Here is a 13,002-nt window from a genome sequence, read left to right as displayed (position 1 = left end):
GTGTTGTCAAAGTTATGGCTTTTCAAGTAGTCAAGTACAGCTCTGAATGTTTGACCACAACAAAGGCTGACTACCAAGGAACTGATACTCTTCAACAGTAGTGCTGAAGAAAACTCTTGAGAATCACTTAGACTTCAAGATCAAGCCAGTCAATCCTAAAAGAAATCAGTCCTGACTATACATTGGAAGGACAGATGCTGAAGCTGAAGTGCCAATACTTTGGTCACCTGATGCAAAGAGCTGACTCATTGGAAAAGAACTTGATATTGGAAAAGATTAAGCACAGGAGGAGAAGGGACATCAGAGGATGAGATGGTTGGATAGCATGATCGACAGAATGGACAAGACTTTGAGCAACTCTGGGAGTTAGTGAGGGACAGGGAAGCCTGGCTTGCTACAGTCCATGGGGTTGCAAAGATTCAGAAACGACTGAGTGACTGAACAACATAACAGGAACTGATTATAATGTATCTTGACATTAAGTTCTTTGGATCTATCCCATTTGGAATTCACTGAGCATTTTTAATACGTAGCTGTTGTTTTGGTTAGTCGCTAAGTCATATGCCCTATTTGAGAAATTTTTAGCCATTGTTTTTCAAGAATAATTTTGGAGTGCATTTCCTCTACAATATTGTGTTAGTTTCTAGTGTACATCAAAGTGAATCAACTACACATATACACATACCCTCTTTCTTTTGGATTTTCTTTCCATTTGGGCCATCAGAAAATAATGGCACAGAGAACTCGGCCATTATTATTTTATCTATTATTCATTATCTTCGATTTCATGTTCAACAGTTCTTTGCTATCTTCCCACAGGTCCTTGAAGCTATGTCCATTTTCTTTTCAGTCTATTTTCAAAGTTAGTTTATCTTCAAGCTTACTCATCCTTCTGCTGTCTGCAGTGTATTGTTGAGCCATGTAGTTTTTTAAATAACTTATTTTCTGGTTCTGTCAATTGGACTGGATTTTTAAAAGCCTTCATCCAAAATTTCCATATCTGTGTCATCTCAGTGTTTTCTTCTGTTGTTTTTTCTCTTTTGAGCCTTACCTGGTCTTGGCCTGATAAATGATTTTCAACTTTATTCGGACAGATGAGCTTTTATATCTTGAGACTAAGGATGTTATTGGACTCCCTCATTAGTCAGGCCTCCATTACTGCCATGTAGGGTGCAAGTCAAAGTTTCCCATCCAGCTTCCTCTGAATTAGGAGAAAAGGCAGAGGTTTCTTGTTCCCCCATCATGTGGGTGGAAATGAGGGCTATTTTCTTGGCTCCTGTAGATCAAGACAGGGAAAGGATTGGTCTTAGATTTCTACATTGGTGTGTTTCTAGACTAAATACGCTCAGTTCAGTCACTCAGTCATGTCCAACTTTTTGCAAACCCATGAACTGCAGCACTCCAGGCCTCCCTGTCCATCACCAACTCCCAGAGCTTACTCAAACTCATGGTCATCGAGTTGGTGATGCCATCCAACCATCTCATCCTCTGTCGTCCCCTTCTCCTCCCACCTTCAGTATTTACCAGCATCAGGATCTTTTCAAATGAGTTAGTTCTTTAGATTAGGTGGCCAAAGTATTGGAGTTCAGCTTCATCATCAGTCCTTCTAGTGAATATTCAGGACTGATCTCCTTTAGGACTGACTGGTTGGATATCCTTGTTGTCCAAGGGACTCTCAAGAGTCTTCTCAAACGCCACAGTTCAAAAGCATAAATTTTTCAGTGTTCAGCTTTGTCTGTCGTCCAACTCTCACACCCATACATGACCATGGGAAAGATCATACATGACTACTGGAAAAACCATAATTTTGACTTTGTTGGGAAAGTAATATTTATGCTTTTTAATATACTGTCTAGGTGATCATAACTTTTCTTCTAAGGAACAAATGTCTTTTAATTTCATGGCTGCAGTCACCATCTGCAGTGATTTTGGAGACCCCCAAAATAAGTCTCTCACTGTTTCCATTGTTTTCCATCTATTTGCCATGAAGTGATGGGACCGGATGCCATGACCTTAGTTTTCCAAACGTTGAGTTTTAAGGCAACGTTTCACTCTCTTCTTTCACTTTCCTCAAGAGACTTTTTAATTCTTCACTTTCTGCCATTAAAGGTGGTGTCATCTACATATCTGAGGTTGTTGATATTTCTCCGCACAATCTTGTTTCAGCTTGTGCTTCATCAGGCCCAGCATTTAGCATGATGTACTCTGCATATAAGTTAAATAAGCAAGGTGACAAAATACAGCCTTGACGTACTCCTTTCTTGATTTGGAACCAGTTTGTGGTTCCTTGGTAAGTTCTAACTGTTGCTTCTTGACCTGCATACAGGTTTCTCAAGAGGCATGTCAGGTGTTCTATTCTCATCTCTTTAAGAATTTTCCACAGTTTGTTGGAAAATTCTTTTCCAACAAAGAATTGTTTTCCACACAGTCAAAGGCTTTGGCATAGTCAATAAAGCAGAAGTAGATGATGTTCTGGAATTCTCTTTCTTTTTCTATGATCCAAAGGATTTTGGCAATTTGATCTCTGGTTTCTCTGCCTTTTCAAAATCCAGCTTAAACATCTGGAAGTTCACAGTTCAGTACTGTTTAATGCTAACTTGGAGAATTTTGAGCATTACTTTGCTAGTGTGTGAGATGAGTGCAATCCTGCAGTAGTTTGAACATTCTTAAGGATTGTCTTTCTTTGGGATTGAGATGAAATCTGACCTTTTCCAATCTGTGTCCTCTGCTTAGTTTTCCAAATTTGCTGGCATATTGAGTGCAGTACTTCAACAGCATCATCTTTTAGGATTTGGAGAAGCTTAATGGGAATTCCATCACCTCCACTAGCTTTGTTTGTAGTGATTCTTCCTAAGGCCCACTTGACTCCACATTTCAGGATGTTGCGCTGTTGGTGAGTGATCACACCATCATGGTTATCTGCATCATGAAGATCTTTTTTGTATAGTTCTTCTGTGTATTTTGGCAACTTATTATATCTTCTGCCTCTGTTAGGTCCATACCATTTCTCTCCTTTATTGTGCCCATCTTTTCATGAAATATTCCCTTGGTATCTCTAATTTTCTTGAAAAGAACTCTAGTCCTTCCCGTTTTATTATTTTCCTCCATTTCTTTGCATTGATCACTGAGGAAGGCTTTCTTATCTTTCCTTGCTATTCTTTGGAACTCTGCATTCAAATGGGTTTATCTTTCCTTTTCTCCATTGCCTTTAGCTAGCGTCTCTTTTTTTCTCAGCTATTTTTAAGGCCTCCTCAGACAACCATTTTGCCTTTTTACATTACTTTTTTTGGGGGGGATGATCTTGATCACTGCCTCCTGTACAAAGTCACTAACCTTTGTTGATAGTTCTTCAGGCATTCTTTCTTATCAGATCTAATCCTTTGACTCTATTTGTCACTTCCAGTCTATAATCATCAGGGATTTGATTTAGGTCATACTTGAATGGTCTAGGGGTTTTCCTTACTTTCTTCATTTTAAATCTGAATTTGGCAACAAGAAACTCATGATTTGAGCCACAGTCAGCTCCAAGTCTTGTTTTTGCTAACTGTATAGAGCTTCTCCATCTGTGGCTGCAAAGAATATAACCAATCTGATTTTGGAATTGACCATCTGGTGATGTCCGTGTGTAGAGTCTTCTCTTGTGTTTTTGGAAGTGGATATTTGATATGACCAGAGCATTCCCTTGACAAAACTCTGTTAGCCTTTGCCTTGCTTCATTTTGTACCTCAAAGCCAAATTTGCCTGTTACTCCAGGTATCTCTCGACTTCCTATTTTGTATTCCAGTCCCCTATAATGAAAAGGACAACTTTTTGGGGTATTAGTTCCAGAAGGTCTTGTAGGTCTTCAGAAAACTGTTCAACTTCCACATCTTCAGCATTACTGGTCGGGGCATAGACCTAGATTACTGTGATATTGATTGCTTTGTCTTCGAAATGAACTGAGATTATTCTGTCACTTTTGAGGTTTCATCCAAGCACTGCATTTCAGACTCTTTTGTTGACTATCACGGCTGCTCCATTTCTTCGAAGGGATTCTTGTCCACAGTAGTAGATATAATGGTCATTTGAGTCAAATTCACCCATTTCACTCCATTTTAATGTTCACTAATTCCTAAAATGTTGATGTTCACTCTTACCAATCCCTGTTTGACACTTCCAAGTTGCCTTGATTGATGAACCTAACATCCCAGGTTCCTATGCACTATTGCTCTTTACAGCATCAGACTTTACTTCCATCACCAGTCACATCCACAACTGGGTGTTGTTTTTGCTTTGGCTCCATCTCCTTTTTCTTTCTGGAGTTATTTCTTCACTGATCTGCAGCAGCATATTGAGCACCTACCGACCTGAGGAGTTCATTTTACAGTATCCTTTCTTTTTGCCTTTTCATATTTTTCATGGGGTTCTCAAGGCAAGAGTACTGAAGTGGTTTGCCATTCCCTTCTCCAGTGGACCATGTTTTGTCAGAACTCGCCACCATGACCCATTTGTCTTGAGTGGCCCTACATGGCATGGTTCAGAGTTTCATTGAGTTAGACAAGGTTGTGGTCCATGTGATCAGAATGGTTAATGTTCTGTGACTGTGATTTTCATTCTGTCTGCCCTCTGATGGATAAGGTTAAGAGGCTTATGGAAGATTCCTGATGGGAGAGACTGACTCAGGAGGAAACTGAGTCTTGGTCTGATGGAAGGGGCCACGCTCAGTAAATCATTAGACAAATTTTCTGTTGATGGATGAGGCTGTGTTCCCTCCCTGTTGTTTGACCTGTGGCCAAACTACGGTGGAGGTAAGGAAGATAATGTTGACCTCCTTCAAAAGGTCTTATGCATGCACTACTGCACTCAGTGCCCCCAACCCTGGAGCAGGCCACCGCCAACCCAAGCTTCAGCCAAAGTCTCCTGGGCACTCACGTTCAAGTGCTTCCATGGGGGTAAAAATTAGGTCTTAAAATGTGCATTTCTGATTAAGTGATTAAAATTCCTTCTATAAATCATTTCTGTCATCAGAAGTCATAAGTTTTGATTTTATATATTTGGCTACATTTTTATTTATTTAAAACTGTAGGGGTGGTCTTTGAATAATTCAAGCACCATTATTTTTTAGACTCTCAAGGAAAATGTGGGCCTCCTCCACCAATAGACAATGGAGACATTACCTCACTCCTGCAATCGGTGTATCCTCCAGGAATGAGTGTTGAGTACCAGTGTCAGGCCTGCTATGAACTACAGGGAAACAGAAACCTAGTATGTCAGAATGGAGAGTGGTCAGAACCACCAAAATGCTTAGGTAAATGCTTTAAACTTCTCTTGGGTCCTGGGATAATCCTTGTACACAGCATAATGTTTAACTGTTAATAGAATTTTTATGGATTAAATAACAACCATTCTTTTTCATGCTTTACAACCAAGTATTCATATCTGTATATAGAAATAAAGTTAGAAAATTTCATGTTTGAGCAACAATGGTTCCTTAATGAAAGGTCTTCATATGATAACTGACATTATGAATCTTTCATTATAACATTTAATGATTACACTAAACGAAGTATCTCATTCTTGTAATATTAAATTTTTAATATGATGAAACCTACATTATGGATTTTCAGTGTATTTGTTTGGAAAAGTTTTGAGGAGGAATATTTGGAACAAAGTTCTTGAAACCCTGAAATTCTATAGAAAGCATTTGCATACTACTAAAATTTTATGTTTATTTTCTTTAACTTTAGAGGCATGTGTAATTTCAGAAGAAACGATGAGAAAACATCACATACAGTTAAGATGGAAACCTGATACAAAACTTTACTTTAAAACAGAGGATAATATTGAATTCATGTGTCAACATGGTTATCATCCGGTAACACCACAACATACATTTCGAACAACTTGTCTGGAAGGAAAGGTGGTGTATCCTAGCTGTGGAAAAAACATTGACTAAATGCAGTTGTAAAATTGAAATATGTATATGTATTCAGATTTTTCCTTATTAATTCAATTTTGTTTATTTTATCAAGTAGTTTCTAACTCATCTTGAATCATAAAACAGATTTATGTTAAATATGTGGGAACGATGTAATTGAAAGATGGAAGACCAATGAATCACTTCTTAAAAGTACCTCATTAAACTTTGCAAGTCAAAATGTTATGTGTCTTATTCATGAAACATTTACAGCAAGATTCAATCACTTCCATGCCTCTTTCCATCCATCAGTTTCCTAACGTTCTTAAAGCTTTCTCCATTACTTCTGAAGGCTTTCTGAAACTGTTTTAGAAGACATGGGAAAAAAGTGTGGAAAGAAATGGAAAACTTCAAAATATTGATAATATCACTTAACAAACATATAAAAGCAAACTATGTCATACCTATGTCAGTAATTAAGTATAGTTTATCTTACTTTTGCTCATCTATCAATAGATTAATAAACCAAAAACGATGAAATACATAATATTTTCATCTCAGTTCATTTCAATCATTCAGTCATGTCTGACTCTTTGTGACCCCATGGACTGCAGCACCTCAGGCCTTCCCTGTCCAGTACTAACTCCTGGAGTTTACTCAAACTCCTGTGCATCGAGTTGGTGATGCCATCTAACCATCTCATCCTCTGTCACCACCTTCTCCTCCTGCCTTCAATCTTTCGCAGCATCAGGGTCTTTTCAAATGGGGCAGTTTTTTGCATCACGTGGCCAAAGTGTTGGAGTTTCAGTTTCAGCATCAGTCCTTCCAATGAATATTCAGGACTGATTTCCTTTAGGATGGACTGGTTGGATCTCATAATATTTTACAATATGTTCATCAAAGTACACATAATAATTCAAATAAAGAGCAATGAGAATCATATTGCATAACTTATAACATGGCATATAAGTGATTAAAAAATTCAACATTAAATATAAACACACACACATAAAGACACTGCTGTAAATACTGAATATCTTTTTTTTTTCATTCAAACTGTTTATTTATTTTTTTTTTAATTTTTTAATTTTTTTTTTTAAATTTCAGGTATACACGTGCTCCCCATCCTGAACCCTCCTCCCTCCCCCCTCCCCATACCATCCCCCTGGGCCGTCCCAGCGCACCAGCCCCAAGCATCCAGCATTGTGCACTGAACCTGGACTGGCATCTCGTTTCATACATGACATTTCACATGTTTCAATGCCATTCTCCCAAATCTTCCCACCCTCTCCCTTTCTCACAGAGTCCATAAGACTGTTCTATACATCAGTGTCTCTTTTGCTGTCTCGTATACAGGGTTATTGTTACCATCTTTCTAAATTCCATATATATGCGTTAGTATACTGTATTTATGTTTTTCCTTCTGGCTTACTTCACTCTGTATAATAGGCTCCAGTTTCATCCACCTCATTAGAACTGATTCAAATCATCACTCATTATCAGAGAAATGCAAATCAAAACCACTATGAGGTACCATTTCACACCAGTCAGAATGGCTGCGATCCAAAAGTCTACAAATAATAAATGCTGGAGAGGGTGTGGAGAAAAGGGAACCCTCTTACACTGTTGGTGGGAATGCAAACTAGTACAGCCACTATGGAGAACAGTGTGGAGATTCCTTAAAAAACTGGAAATAGAACTGCCTTATGATCCAGCAATCCCACTGCTGGGCATACACACTGAGGAAACCAGAAGGGAAAGAGACACGTGTACCCCAATGTTCATCGCAGCACTGTTTATAATAGCCAGGACATGGAAACAACCTAGATGTCCATCAGCAGATGAATGGATAAGAAAGCTGTGGTACATATACACAAGGGAGTATTACTCAGCCATTAAAAAGAATACATTTGAATCAGTTCTAATGAGGTGGATGAAACTGAATATCTTTTTATAGAAAAATATTGACAAGAAGTACAAGAAAACACTTAGAATAGCTATAGTTGAATATACAGATAATACATGTAAATGTGCTTAACTTCTTTTTACTTACATGAATTTTTGAATTTTTCTGTTCTTTAATATACACCACCTTTGAATCACAAAATATTTTCTAAAATGAAGACATATACTAAGTGAAACAACATATGTTGAGAGCTTTGGAGATCGATTTGTAATGATCTCCAGGTCTAGTATCATTCTCCTGATTTTGCTGGTACAAAGTGTTTTAGAAACATGCACCAACAGTCTGAAAGGTGATTTTTATATCCATAAATTTTAAACAGCGTATTAAGCTTAAATCAGTTAACTATAAACATTTTAAATTTATATATATACAAATTTTAATATTAAAATAGAGACATAAATAATTAAGCAAAAATATTTAAGGTAATATTACTTTGTACTGCATCAAATCAAGTGGCCTTCGCTATTAGTGCTAACTGATCTAAATCTGAATTGCTAGTAACAGCTGGTTTTCTCACCCTTAAATGAAATTGTTACAGTTGACAAGTTATCTTTGCTGTAAATCTTAACATTTTTGTAGATATTATTTCTCCAAAATTTTCAACTAATGGTTGTAGAGTCTCTTTAAGACCCGAGGCTGCAAGCAGTTATTTCATTGTTGTCTAGAAAATGGTGATTTTTTAAAGATCAGTCCTATCATTTTTCTGCATTTATTGCCATTCTGTGTAAAGATGAGTGTTAATTTACAGACTCAGTTCATATTCAACTTTCACCTAAAGAGTTTTAGCAAATCTTTAAAATAATTTGTTTTTAAATAATTTTTAAATTGATATATAGTTGATTTACAATAGTTTTAGGTGTATAACACAGAGATTCACAATTTTTAAAGATTATACTTCATTTAGAGTTATTGTAAAATATTGGTTATACTTTCTGTGTTGTATGGTATGCCTTTGGAGCTTCTTTATTTTATACATAATACTTAATACCTCTTAATGAAGTATACCTATCTTGTCCCTCCCTGTTTCCCTCTCCCCACTGGCAACCACTTGCTTGTTATCTGTATCTATGAGTCTGTTTCTGTTTTGTTATATTCATTAATTTTCTTTATTTTTTAGATTCCACATATAAATGATATCATACTGTATTTGTATTTCCCTGTATGACAAATTTCACAAAGAATAATACCTTCCAAGTCCATTTATGTTGTTTAAAATGGCAAAACTTCATTCTTATCTATAGTTACTTGGCCCATTATGTAAAAAAAAATACATATACATATATATATATATATATATATATACACACACACACACATACACACACACACATACACACACATAATGCAGTGGTTTTGGGTAAATCTACTATAAAGATAAGAAAAGCAGTATATCTTTTTTCAGTGTAGTCTTGGTTATTGAAGTTAAGCTAGGGAATAAAAGATTTAACTTTGAGTCATGTTGACCCAAATTGATCTGTTTACACTGAGTAAGGAGTATTAATTTCCTAGCTGACATGGCTTTTGACTAAGCATATTTGAAGACATTGTTTTTAAAAAGTAGAAAAAAAGCTGTGAAGTCTAACTTATTTCGCATGAATCTAGTGTGCAAGGGTGGGAGGTAAAACAGTGGAATTGTTTTACAATTGCCCCAGTATTTCAGAAGGCTCAGATCAGATCAGATCAGATCAGTTGCTCAGTCGTGTCCAACTCTTTGCGACCCCATGGATTGCAGCATGCCAGGCCTCCCTGTCCATCACCAACTCCCGGACTTCACTCAGACTCACGTCCATTGAGTCAGTGATGCCATCCAGCCATCTCATCCTGTTTCATCCCCTTCTCCTCCTGCCCCCAATCCCTCCCAGCATCAGAGTCCTTTCCAATGAGTCAACACTTCGCATGAGGTGGCCAGAGTACTGGAGTTTCAACTTTAGCATCATTCCTTCCAAAGAAATCCCAGGGCTGATCTCCTTCAGAATGGACTGGTTGGATCTCCTTGCAGTCCAAGGGACTCTCAAGAGTCTTCTCCAACACCACAGTTCAAAAGCATCAATTCTTCGGCGCTCAGCCTTCTTCACAGTCCAACTCTCGCACCCATACATGACCATAGGAAAAACCATAGCCTTGACTAGATGAACTTTGTTGGCAAAGTAATGTCTCTGCTTTTGAATATGCTGTCTAGGTTGGTGATAACTTTCCTTCCAAGGAGTAAGCGTCTTTTAATTTCATGACTGCAATCACCATCTGCAGTGATTTTGGAGCCCGGAAAAATAAAATCTGACACTGTTTCCACTGTTACCCCATCTATTTCCCATGAAGTGATGGGACCGGATGTCATGATCTTCGTTTTCTGAATGTTGAGCTTTAAGCCAACTTTTTCACTCTCCACTTTCACTTTCATCAAGAGGCTTTTTAGTTCCTCTTCACTTTCTGCCATAAGGGTGGTGTCATCTGCATATCTGAGGTGATTGATATTTCTCCCAGCAATCTTGATTCCAGCTTGTGTTTCTTCGAGTCCAGCATTTCTTATGATATAAGTTAAATAAACAGGGTGACAATATACAGCCTTGACGTACTCCATTTCCTATTTAGAACCAGTCTGTTGTTCCATGTTCAGTTCTAACTGTTGCTTCCTGACCTGCATACAGGTTTCTCAAGAGGCAGATCAGGTGGTCTGGTATTCCCATCTCTTTCAGAGTTTTCCACAGTTTATTGTGATCCACACAGTCAAAGACTTTGGCATAGTCAATAAAGCAGAAATAGATGTTTTCCTGGAACTCTCTTGTTTTTTCCATGATCCAGCGGATGTTGGCAATTTGATCTCTGGTTCCTCTGCCTTTTCTAAAACCAGCTTGAACATCATGAAGTTCACGGTTCACGTATTGCTGAAGCCTGACTTGGAGAATTTTGAGCATTACTTTACTAGCGTTTGAGATGAGTGCAATTGTGTGGTAGTTTAAGCATTCTTTGGCATTGCCTTTCTTTGGGATTGGAATGAAAACTGACCTTTTCCAGTCCTGTGGCCACTGCTAAGTTTTCCAAATTTGCTGGCATATTGAGTGCAGCACTTTCACAGCATCATCTTTCAGGATTTGGAATAGCTCAACTGGAATTCAGAAGGCTAGTTACAAAAAATAAATAAATAAATAAAATTTTCTTTAATCTTTTCTCAATTGTACTAAGACATCTAATATGTGTGAAAACACACAGTGAAAAAATATATATCTATAAATATGTACCTCTAGGGTATGAAGTTAAGTGAAAGCATCATCACTTGTGGTACTAAAGAATAGGCAATGGTCTGGCACCTTAAATAAGTACTAGAGAGGAAAACCTAGACATATTTTGTAAGTCTGCAATGTGAAACACCAGGAGAAAAAGAATTACATACAAGATGGCAAATGTGGAAAACATAATGAAGAGTGAGTCTAAGGAAGTAACCTGGACAGTAAGAACACAAATTATTTTTTCAATCTCAGTGAAAGGTTATGATTTTCTAAGCTAAAAATGAGACAAGCATGTACTATGTGCAGATCATTATTTGCAAATATGAAAATCTTGAAAAAATCTCAGACTTAATTTTTATTTTAAAAACAAATTTTATTGGAATATAGTTGATTTATAATGTGTAATTTCTGATGCATTGCAAAGTGAATCAGTTAAAGATATACACTTTTCTTAAAGGTTATTTTCCCATATAGGCTATAAAAAAAGTATGGAGTAGAGTCTCCTGTGTTATATAGTAGGTCCTTATTTGTTGTCTATTTTATATATAGTAGTCTGTATATGTCAGACTTCTTTCTTTTTTAAATTAAAGAATTATGAACAGATCCTGTTGCTGCTGCTGCTGATTCTACACAGTCATTTCTCTTGGGGGGAAGTGGCCTTATCATCCTACTAAAATACAAATGATAAATTATACAGTCCAAGTCTAATATCAAGAAAGCAATTTAGGTTTATACTAATGCCTTATGAGAAGTCAATCTTTTAAATACATCAAGAATATTTAAGTGTAAGATCTTTTAGTAATTAAGAAAATATATAGAACAAAATAAAATGGTTTCAGAATCACTCTTAAAAATAATTATTTTTAATGGAGTAACTCACAAACACAAAATTAAAAAACAAAACTCACAATACAATGTTTAAGTGGTTGATATCAAATTTTTATAAAAAGTGTAGTACACAGGGTTGACAGAAAAATGCCATATTCATTTTTAAATTTTCATATTTTGTATTTGCAGTTATTCTATTAAAAATAGATTTATTTTAGAGTTACATAATTGTTTTAAATTAAATGGAAGAAATAAAACAAAGAAGTATAGTTTTCACATATGAAAAATAAAATCTGACTTTACTCAGGTACTTTAGGTACAATAAGCTTACAGTTTTTCAGCACACAGTTCAAGAAATTTTGACAAATATATACATTTGCATAAGAATCATAACTATAGGCAGTTGTGCCTGCTAAGTCACTTTAGTCATGTCCGACTCTCTGAGACTCCAGGGACTGTAGCCTGACAGGGTCCTCTGTCCATGGGTTCTCCAAGTAACAATACTGGGGTGGGTTGTGATTTCCTTCCCTAGGGGATTTTCCCAACCCAAGGATGAAATGCCCGTCTTTTAAGTCTCCTGCATTGTCTTCCGGGTTCTTTACCATTTGCGCCACCTGGCATGATGAAGTCCAATGGGACACAAAGAGTCGGACACGCCTGAGTGAACTGACTGAACCGAGTGCCATCTGGGCTGAGAAGATTGGACTTGAAGTCGCATTAAAAGACACTTGCTCCTTGAAAGCATGCTATTTAATTTCACTTCAAGTTAAAAGACATTTGCTCCTTGGAAGAAAAATACCATACCTAGACAGCATACTAAAAAGCAGAGACATTACTTTGCCGACAAAGGTCTGTATAGTCAAAGATATGTTTTTTCCAGTAGCATGTACAGACGTGAGAGCTGGACAATAAAAAGGCTGAGTGTTGAAGAATTGATGCCTTTGAACTGTTTGCTGGAGAAGACTCTTGAGACTCCCTTAGCCTGTAAGAAGATGAAACCAGTCAATCCTAAAAGAAATCAACCCTGAATATTCACTGGAAGTACTGTCGCTGAAGCTGAAGTTCCAGTGTTTTGGCCACCTGATGTG

The 13,002-nt window shown here is 37.0% G+C and overlaps 1 protein-coding gene across 1 annotated transcript in view; it reads left to right on the top strand.

The window, feature by feature from the left end:
- Positions 1 to 6,140, top strand: part of LOC113906365 (complement factor H-related protein 3-like) — a 50,336-nt gene extending 44,196 nt beyond the window's left edge. Inside the window, exons 5-6 of the mRNA XM_027564394.1 lie at positions 5,105 to 5,287; positions 5,727 to 6,140. Of these exons, the coding sequence (XP_027420195.1) occupies positions 5,105 to 5,287; positions 5,727 to 5,935 (392 nt within the window). The 3' untranslated portion in view covers positions 5,936 to 6,140. The remainder of the gene's footprint in view (positions 1 to 5,104; positions 5,288 to 5,726) is intronic.
- Positions 6,141 to 13,002: the final 6,862 nt, after the last annotated feature.

This window comes from Bos indicus x Bos taurus, chromosome 16 (assembly GCF_003369695.1).
Source record: "Bos indicus x Bos taurus breed Angus x Brahman F1 hybrid chromosome 16, Bos_hybrid_MaternalHap_v2.0, whole genome shotgun sequence".
NCBI classification, from domain to species: Eukaryota; Metazoa; Chordata; class Mammalia; order Artiodactyla; family Bovidae; genus Bos; species Bos indicus x Bos taurus.
Note: the sequence above shows the minus strand (reverse complement) of the source record. Positions and strands in the feature narration are given on the sequence as shown.